General features: G+C 39.8%; 1 protein-coding gene across 1 annotated transcript; it reads left to right on the top strand.

The window, feature by feature from the left end:
* Positions 1 to 803: 803 nt before the first annotated feature.
* On the top strand, positions 804 to 9,462 carry LOC112261784 (jun dimerization protein 2). The gene is made up of 4 exons (XM_024437389.2): positions 804 to 981; positions 7,782 to 7,999; positions 8,341 to 8,445; positions 8,554 to 9,462. Exons 1-4 carry the CDS (start codon positions 894 to 896, stop codon positions 8,737 to 8,739), a joined length of 597 nt encoding a protein of 198 aa, XP_024293157.1. The 5' UTR covers positions 804 to 893; the 3' UTR covers positions 8,740 to 9,462.
* Positions 9,463 to 10,453: the final 991 nt, after the last annotated feature.

A 10,453-nucleotide genomic window follows, 5' to 3' on the forward strand; every position in this document is an offset into this window, starting at 1 on the left:
CACTCATAAATTAGCAGTTTTGTCAAACAACACAATGCCACCGATGTCTCACGTTTTGAGGGAGCATGCAGGAATGTCCACAAGAGCTGTTGCCAGATAATTGAATGTTAATTTCTCTACCATAAGCTGCCTCCAACATTGTTTGAGAGAATTTGGCAGTACGTCCAACCAGCCTCACAACCGCAGACCACATGTAACCACGCTAGCCCAGGACATCCACATCTGGCTTCTTCACCTGCTGGATTGTATGAGACCAATACTGAGGAGTACTTCTGTCTGTAATGAAAGCCCTTTTGTGGGGAAAAACTCATTCTGATTGGTTGCCCTCCCAGGCCCACCCATGGCTGAGCCCCTGCCCAGTCATGTGAAATCCATAGATTAGGGCCTAAATAATTTATTTCAATTGACTGATGTCCTTCTATGAACTGTAACTCAGTAAAATCGTTGAAATTGTTGCAAGTTGCGTTTATATTTTTTTCACTATGGAAACAACTCGCATTGAATTTGATTTGGATGTTCCTCTTGTTAGTAGGTCCTCTTGTTAATTATTGTAGAAAAGTAGATAAAAGTCTCTCTCTCCTCTCTGTGTGTCCTTTTTCTGTGTGTGGAATAGAAAGTGAGAGTGTGAGAGAATTAAACAAGAATGGTGTTTATTAAAGGCAATATTGTCATGTATTAGGAGCGAATCCCAATTGAGGTGTGTGGGCTGACAACATGGTCTATCCTGCTCTGCTCTGCACTGAGTCAGTGGGGTGGTTTGTTTTCTGGTTTCTAGGGGAGGAGCGGATAGGATTTCCCCACTTCTTCCCCCCACTTTAACGTCTAGTTGGCATAACTGATAATTTCCGCATTCCCAAATCCTCCCAGATAGAGCTAACTATTTAAACGGGCCGATGCAACGATTTCCACTTTTTAAAATCTACTGTCGACCTTCAGCTGACCAGAAGAAAGGACAACTGTTGCACTCGGAATCAAAGTCAGGTAATAGACAGCTTCGTAGTCGAGAAACATTGATTACACTGGGGCTCCACGCTGGATGAGTTGCCAGTGTGAGCAGAGCAGCCCATTAACTTTTCAGTGGATCATTGTGCACAATCCTTGCATTTGTGCAATCCCGTTCTTTCGTTCTCTTTGGTTTGGGCAGCACTGCACTGTAAAAATGTATGTATATTATAAACGTTATTCGTGAGACATAACTTTTACACTCAATACTTTTCTTTTGTTTAGGATGCACGCTTGCAAGGTTGCAGTCCTACACGTTTATTCAACCCAATAAACAAGTCGTTCTCTACAACTTTATTGGTCCTGAACGAATATGACTTATTAAGAACATCCTTCATAACATGTAGTATAACATTGATCTAGCACTTGTCTTAGATGTATTTGCTCGAGTGTCTTCGTTTCATCACTGCAAAAGTCCGTTACGTAACATGCATGCCTTACTGAAGAATAACTTCCGCTTTAGAAATGAGTCATGGTGACTCAGAAGTGTATCATTATTAACCGAGGTTTGCTTTTCTTGTTTCTTTGTAACTACGGGGTTTCAAGAGTGTTACAATAACGTGATGGAATTTTGACAATGTATCAATGTAGTATTACAATGTTACTTACATTTGATTTCACACTGTAGGCCTGCCTATGTTACACTAAATATTTTTCTTACTTGGTTTTATCACGTAGCCTAGTCCAAAAAAATGGCTTCTAATAAACAGTTTCATTTAGCAACAATTTAGTGACTTTTAGGTTACTGAATGTACTTTTACCCAGATTTTAGCAGAGATGCAGAGAAGTATATCTATATATATATTTTTTTAATCATCAGTCAGGAGGATACAGTGCCTTCAGAATGTATTCTTGCCCATTGACTACAGCATACATTCTAAATTAATTAAATTAAATAGATGTTTAAAAAAAAAAATGTTTGCACATTAATTGAAAATTAAATTCAGAAATATCTAATTTACTTAAGTATTCACACCCCTGAGTCAATACTAGAATCACCTTTGGCAGTATTTTGGGGGTAAGTCTCTAAGAGCTTTGCACACCTGGATTGTACAATATTTACATTACGTTTTGTATGCAGGACAAAAAGTTAATTTCCTTGCCATTTATTTTTGCAGTTTTACTTTTTGTGTCTTATTGCAAACAGGATGCATGTTTTGGAATATTTTTATTCTGTACAGGCTTCCTTCTTTTCACTTATTTAGGTTAGTATTGTGGAGTAACTACAATGTTGTTGATCCATCCTCAGGTTTCTCCTATCAAAGCCATTAAACTCTGTAACTGTTTTAAAATCACCATTGGCCTCATGGTGAAATCTGAGGTTTCCTTCCTCTCCGGCAACTCAATTAGGAAGGACGCCTGTATCTTTGTAGTTACTCAGTGTATTGATACACCATCCAAAGTGTAATTAATAATAACTTTACCAGGCCCAAAGTTACACTACCGTTCAAAAGTTTGGGGTCACTTACAAATGTCCTTGTTTTTGAAAGAAAGCAACAAAAAAAATTGGCCATTAAAATAACATCAAATTGATCAGAAATACAGTGTAGACATTGTTAATGTTGTAAATTACTATTGTAGCTGGAAATGGCAGATTTTTTTAATGGAATATCTACATAGGCGTACAGAGGTCCATTATTAGCAACCATCACTCCTGTGTTCCAATGGCATGTTGTGTTAGCTAATCCAAGTTTATCATTTTAAAAGGCTAATTGATCATTAGAAAACCCCTTTGCAAGTATGTTAGCACAGATGAAAACTGTTGTCCTGATTAAAGAATCAATAAAACTGGCCTTCTTTAGACTAGTTAAGTATCTGGAGCATCAGAATTTGTGGGTTCGATTACAGGCTCAAAATGGCCAGAAACAAATAACTTTCTTCTGAAACTCGTCAATCTATTCTTGTTCTGAGAAATGAAGGCTATTCCATGCGAGAAATTGCCCAGAAACTGAAGATCTCGTACAACGCTGTATACTACTCCCTTCACAGAACAGCGCAAACTGGCTCTAACCAGAATATAAAGAGGAGTGGGAGGCCCCGGTGCACAACTGAGCAAGAGGACAAGTACATTGGAGTGTCTAGTTTGAGAAATAGATGCCTCACAAGTCCTCAACTGGCAGCTTCATTAAATAGTACCCGCAAAACACCAGTCTCAACATCAACAGTGAAGAGGCGACTCCGGGATGCTGGCCTTCTAGGCAGAGTTGCAAAGAAAAAGCCATATCTCAGACTGGCCAATAAAAAGAAAAGATTAAGATGGGCAAAAGAACAGACACTGGACAGAGGAAGATTGGAAAAAAGTGTTATGGACAGACAAAACTAAGTTGGGTGAGGTGTTCGGATCACAAAGAAGAACATTTGTGAGACACAGAAAAAATGAAAAATGTTGGAAGAGTGCTTGACGCCATCTGTCAAGCATGGTGGAGGCAATGTGATGGGCTGGGGGGTGCTTTGGTGGTGGTAAAGTGGGAGATTTGTACAGGGTAAAAGGGATCTTGAAGAAGGAAGGCTATCCCTCCATTTTTTGCAATGCCATGCCATACCCTGTGGACAGTGTGTAATTGGAGCCAATTTCCTCCTACAACAGGACAATGACCCAAAGCACTGCTCCAAACTATGCAAGAACTATTTAGGGAAGAAGCAGTCAGCTGGTATGCTGTCTATAATGGAGTGGCCAGCACAGTCACCGGATCTCAACCCTATTGAGCTGTTGTGGGAGCAGCTTGACCGTATGGTACGTAAGAAGTGCCCATCAAGCCAATCCAACTTGTGGGAGAGGCTTCAGAAAGCATGGGGTGAAATCTCTTCAGATTACCTCAACAAATTGACAACTAGAATGCCAAAGGTCTGTATGGCTGTAATTGCTGCAAATGGAGGATTCTTTGACAAAAGCAAAGTTTGAAGGACACAATTATTATTTCAATTAAAAATCATTATTTATAACCTTGTCAATGTCTTGACTCTATTTCCTACTAATTTTGCAACTAATTTCATGTATGTTTTCATGTAAATCAAGGAAACGTCTAAGTGACCCCAAACTTTTGAACTGTAGTGTATATTCAATGTCTGCTTTTTTCCCCATTTACCAATAGGTGCCCTTCTTTGCAAACATTGGAAAACATAACTAGTCTTAGTGGTCGAATTTGTGCTTGAAATTCACTGCTCAACTGAGGGACCTTACAGATAATTGTATGTGTGGGATACAGAGATGAGGTAGTCATTTAGAAATAATGTTAAACACTATTATTGCAAATTATTTAGGCTTGCCATAACAAAAGGGTTGAATGCTTATTGACTGAGGACATTTCTGCTTTTAATTTTGTATTAATTTGTAAACATTTCTGAAAACATAATTACACTTTGACATTATGAGGTATTGTGCATAGATCAGTGACACAAAATCTCAATTTAATATATATTAAATTCAGCCTTCAACACAACAAAATGTAGAAAAAGTCAAGGGGTGTGAGTACTTTCTGAAGGCACTGTATACTGTGCTCTGAAGATATTTGGATATTGTTCATTTGACATTTTTTACACAAAGCACATTCTTATATCTTTGTTTTTTCAGATTCAGAGTGTTTAATAGTCACATGTACAGGGGTTGCAGATATGATTGCAGGGTACAGTGTTTAATAGTCACATGTACAGGGGTTGCAGATATGATTGCAGGGTACAGTGTTTAATAGTCACATGTACAGGGGTTGCAGATATGATTGCAGGGTACAGTGTTTAATAGTCACATGTACAGGGGTTGCAGATATGATTGCAGGGTACAGTGTTTAATAGTCACATGTACAGGGGTTGCAGATATGATTGCAGGGTACAGTGTTTAATAGTCACATGTACAGGGGTTGCAGATATGATTGCAGGGTACAGTGTTTAATAGTCACATGTATTGCAGATATGATTGCAGGGTACAGTGTTTAATAGTCACATGTACAGGGGTTGCAGATATGATTGCAGGGTACAGTGTTTAATAGTCACATGTACAGGGGTTGCAGATATGATTGCAGGGTACAGTGTTTAATAGTCACATGTACAGGGGTTGCAGATATGATTGCAGGGTACAGTGTTTAATAGTCACATGTACAGGGGTTGCAGATATGATTGCAGGGTACAGTGTTTAATAGTCACATGTACAGGGGTTGCAGATATGATTGCAGGGTACAGTGAAAATCTAAGTCTCCAAGCTTACAAACATGCAGGACTAAGTGAAATAAAACCTTCAAGCAACACACTCACCTTAAATGTGAGTGGATTATTTATCTTTATGGGGAGGTTACCCTACTAAAGACACCACAAAGGTCTTTGTCATCATGTAGCTTCAAAACTAAAGTCATAACAACACTGTTGTCTTATGATACCAGAGGAGTTCCACATGCTACTTTCATATTTTTTTGTGCCTAGTACTTTTGTTTTGAGGAACTTTCGAACTGTAACTCATTTTACGCAGAGACAAACTTATGGATATTTGCTTGTGTTTATAGATTTTAAAAAGGGTTTCAGTCCAGTACAATCCAAATGTGCACTACACAGCAAACATGGAATCACGTTTTGCACATAAGGTAAAGCAGCGGTTTTGCTGAGACATACCAATATTTATTATGTTATGTAAACTGAGAGGACCAGATTTTCATCTATAAAGCCAAATTGGGTTGTATCTGTGCAGTAGTAATGATTTAGGAGTGACTTTGTTGAACATAATTAGCTGCAGAAGGAGGCCAAATGGCAGCTGTTGGTAGATTTAATGCTGCACATTGGGGCAGTTAGGAGGTGGTTGAGGAAGGGGTCAGGTACAGTAGATAGGGGTGGAGTATTGTGGAGTGAAACAGGCTACACACTTGCATGGAAACATGCAAAAACCTCAAATCACTTGTCTTGGTACCGTGCCCAGAATAAGATTATTGGCCTACTTTGCTTGGATCCCATTTGTTGGAACTCAACATTGTACAACTAGACAGGATAGGTCCTGACTGTATAGACATTGAAGGAAACCTTCAGTATTTACATTTTCTGGGGGTAAGGTCAGAGATCAGTGTAGGTGATCCTGTATCAATATATCCTGGTGTGTAGTTGGTATCTGTATTACACTCTTGCTAGCTTTCAAACAAAGGGAACACTGTTTCTGTTCTGTTTATTTTTCCTCATCATTCACTCTGCCTATCCTGCTGGGCCCATAAGTCATTTATTTTTTGAGATTTTGGAGAATACTGTGTATTCAGCGCAAATGGGTAAACTATTATGATTCTTTATTAATATTGTATCCCAGTGGTGACCTGGTGGGGTTGTGAGTGAGTATTTATTTTCACACGTGCCTCTGAATCCAATTCCATCTATAATGTGGTGGGAAATGTGAATGAGTGTGGGCAAATGAAATTAGACAGCCGTCTTGTCTGTAGCGTTCTTTGGCTCGGATATTCTTGGGAGAGTTGATGTAGCAAGCTGTTGTCCCTGGCTACCTCTCTCCAGGCTCCTTCTCTTTGATTTTAGCGCTCGCTGATTTTCATGCCAACCTCTGCATTGAATATTTGGCTGATGTAAGCTTATAAATGAGTGAGGCAAATATGAGTAGAATCAAGAAAGGAGTTCTCAAACAGTTATAGATGTACAAATGTACAATGCTTCTGTTTAAACAGACTTTTGAGACTCTGTTAGGTGAGCTACAGTGTAATATACCGTATCTGTCATCCTACCAAATGAATTACTTGCTACTCACCTAGGAATAAAGGCAGATGTCTTTGCATAACGTATATTACTACAGTTATAAACAAAACAGATTTACAGGGAAGACTCAATGTAGTGTTGATGTAGATATTGTATAGTGTCCATTTAGTCAGACAAAATAGAAGAAGGGTTTGACGAAGAACCTTTATCAGGGGACCAGGGTTGGCTACATTGTCCTGAGCACCCGTTGCCACATTCCACTTCCCTGATATGGAGAAAATAACTCATATGGAGGAAACATGGGCAACGGGTGTTTCTTGGCAAGGGCTGGCTGCAGTCTCCTTGGGATAAAGGGGAATGTGTCTGAGTCTACTTTTGTGCTGGGCTATGTGCTTCTCTCTTGGCCTCCTCGGGAATGAAAAAGAAACACAGATCCTTGCCAAGACCTCTGTAAATGGGAGTATACATACATTCCAGAAAAAGAGAGATGAAATAATAAAATGTCCTAATGGGAGACAGCCTCGGCCTCCTGCTCTGTAACAGGCCAACAATTCATTAGAGAGGGCTGCCAGGGAGACCAGGTGCACCCTGGGAAATGCCTCCTTCAAGCCCTTTAGCAGACTTAAATGGAAGTAGAGCAATTAATGATCTGTCTTCTATACCAAAACCACAAGCAGGTTTGAGATGTGAATGCTTGGGGTAAAATGTATTCAGATCTTTAACTCTGGTATAGCTATTGCCTGAAGCCAACGGGAGTTTATTCTCCACGATGAATCTGCATTTGCCTCCCTCTTTGACAATTCCTAGAATGTGAACACATTCTGACCATTATGATTGGTCCCAGAAACCAATGGATTGGGCCAGAGCTGGTCTTCAGGATGACGTTATCAACTTTGATACTCTGGTTAGATTTGTTAGAGACGATCCAATCGCTGATAATTTTATTTTGTTCAATGCCCCTCATTTTCATGTCACACAAAAAATTCAGGTTGAGTCGTCAGGCAAGTATCCCTGTGAAATATTCAGAGGTGGTGAATCGTACATCTCAAACCATGTGTTGTTTATTTTCTTCTCAATGTATTTTCCTATGCATTTGTCCCTTTCCCTATAAGCTGTGGTCACAGCCGGGTCTAACATGATGCCGGGACCAATCCCAGATCCCCTGGTAACAGCGGGCTCCCTGCCCAGCCTGGGTCCCCTGGCAGGGATCCCCTCCACCACGCTGACTGACCAGCTCAAATACGCCGACCTCCGGGAACTGGGGTCCATGCTCTCTCCACTGCACTTCCTGGGCAAGCTAGGGAAGAGGCCCCTAAACATCAAAACAGAAGTGAGAATGAAAGTTGTTTTAGTTCTTGAAAATGTTGTGAGAAGTTCAAATTCAGACATTTTTCAGGTAATTTTACTGTTTACGGCTCACTCTTTTGATGTTTTGACTTTTCTTACCATCACAGAAATTTGTAGAAAACATAGGCAATGTTATTTCCCAGAGCACAGAGGGACTTCAATATCTACTTAATGTTGACCAAGGGCATCACCTAGTGGACAGAATTATCATTAAAACAAACAATCTACTTTTCGATGGTTTCCCACACTTGAAACATAATTGCTGGGTCCATTTTCCACCTTAAGTTCTATTTTAAAGCATGTTTGCATTTCCCCTCATTGTAGAGAGATGAGGAAGAGGACAGGAGGAAACGAAGGAGAGAGAAAAACAAAGTTGCAGCAGCACGCTGTAGAAACAAAAAGAAGGAGAGGACAGACTATCTACAAAGGGTGAGAGGAAGGTTTTTCTTTAATGAAATGTATAGATCTCCATTCTTCTAAGAATAGGTAATGATCTTATCCTTCCTTCCTTCCTTCCTCATGCACACTATGTCTCAGGAATCAGAGAGACTAGAGGTGATGAACTCTGACCTCAAAGCCCAGATCGAGGAGCTGAAGCATGAGCGGCAGCAGCTGATCATCATGTTGAATCACCACCGCCCAACGTGCATCGTAAGAACAGACAGTGTCAAGACCCCTGAAAGCGAAGTCAACCCCTTGCTGGAGCACCTGGAGGGGAAGTGATGTCACAGGACTCAGAGCAGCAGTGTCACAGTTACAGTTTACAGTGAAGCTCCACTCCGGTCAGCTAGCAGCACTTCAATACCTCTGGGTTCTTGGCTTAGAGGAGAACCAGCTAAGCACTCCTGCCTGGAGCCAGAGAGCCTTTAAACACAAAGGTGACCCAATGTGATTGGACTTTGTGCTGGCAGTTAAATGCATTGTTTAGATTTTTTGTTTTGTTATTGTTGTTGTTATTAAGGGCCCCATAGTCCCAGCCACTATCACTATAAACAAATGGAATTGAATAAATGGCTAAATGCAGCTTGGTGAGCAATACTCCACCGTTCCAAGGCAACATGGCAGATCTCTCAGGCCCCTAGGCACAGTCAGAGCTGTATTTTTTGTTTATACATATGTGTACTGGTTATGTACACGGATGTTTTTTTTAAGATGATTTTTTTCTTTGTATTATGCCTTCGATGGCAGACCGGTTGAACCGTTTTCTTTTTTTTGGCGCAGGCGTCATATATGCACATAACCTACAGTATATATTGACTGTTTACATTGTAGTTGGTCTGTTATTGTTACTTTCAAATATGGTTCTAATTTGTATACGCGCTGTACATTATATGTATCATTTGACATACTGAACAAAAATATAAACGCAACATGCAACAATTTCAAATATTTTACTGAGTTACAGCTCAGATGAGGAAATCAGTCAATTGAAATACATTATTTAGGTCCTAATCTATGGATTTCACATGAGTGGGAATACACATGGTCACAGATACCTTAAAAAAAATTGGGCCTCACAATGGGCCTCAGGATCTCGTCACGCTATTTCTGTGAATTCAAATTGCCATTGATAAAATCGTGTTCGTTGGCCGTAGCTTATGCCTGCCTGCCCATACCTTTACCCCACCGCCACCATAGGGCACTCTGTTCACAACGTTGACATCAGCAAACCGCTCGCCCACACAATGCCATACATGTGGTCTGTGGTTGTGAGGCCGGTTGGACGTACTGCCAAATTCTACTACGTTGAAGGTGGCTTATGGTAGAGAAATTAACATTAAATTCTCTGGCAGCAACTTTGGTGGACATTCCTGCAATCAGCATGCCAATTGCATGCTCCTTCAAAACTTGAGACATCGGTGGCATTGTGTTGTGTGACAAAACAGCACATTTTAGTGTGGACTTTTATTGTCCCCAACACAAGGGGCACCTGTGTAATGTTCATGCTGTTTAATCAGGGATGTAAACAAATTTGTGCACAACATTTTTGAGAAATAATCTTTTTGTGTGTATGGAACATTTCTGGAATATTTTATTTCAGCTCATGAAACATAGGACCAACATGTTACATGCTGAGTTTATATTTTTGTTCAGTGGTATAAGCTATCACAACGTGATACATTTTGTATTTATATTACAAATAAATACAGTTTCTTTTCTCCTTGGCTTTTGTTGTGATTTAGAACTGTGAACAGCATTTCAAATTGTAATTTTCTTATTCATCATACTATTTGATCTGTGATATTAATAATGCCATTACAAAAATCTTAGTTGGAAGCGATATCATACCCTGACATCACAACATTACTATAAGCTAATTTAAATACATCTGAGGATTTGTCTATGAGGTCATTTAAATCAGCTGCTTGATTTGATCACTTGACTCTTTTTCATTCATTTATTAACAGGGTCCATTTTGTGTAACTCATCTGGTGGC

The sequence above is a fragment of the Oncorhynchus tshawytscha genome, linkage group LG11, assembly GCF_018296145.1.
Source record: "Oncorhynchus tshawytscha isolate Ot180627B linkage group LG11, Otsh_v2.0, whole genome shotgun sequence".
In the NCBI taxonomy this organism is placed as follows: domain Eukaryota; kingdom Metazoa; phylum Chordata; class Actinopteri; order Salmoniformes; family Salmonidae; genus Oncorhynchus; species Oncorhynchus tshawytscha.

Coding starts and splice junctions, on each gene's coding strand:
- LOC112261784 (XM_024437389.2), top strand. CDS start 894: ATGCAACGATTTCCACTTTTTAAAATCTACTGTCGACCTTCAGCTGAC. Junction 8,000..8,340: donor CCCTAAACATCAAAACAGAA/GTGAGAATGAAA, acceptor CCCTCATTGTAG/AGAGATGAGGAAGAGGACAG. Junction 8,446..8,553: donor GGACAGACTATCTACAAAGG/GTGAGAGGAAGG, acceptor ACTATGTCTCAG/GAATCAGAGAGACTAGAGGT.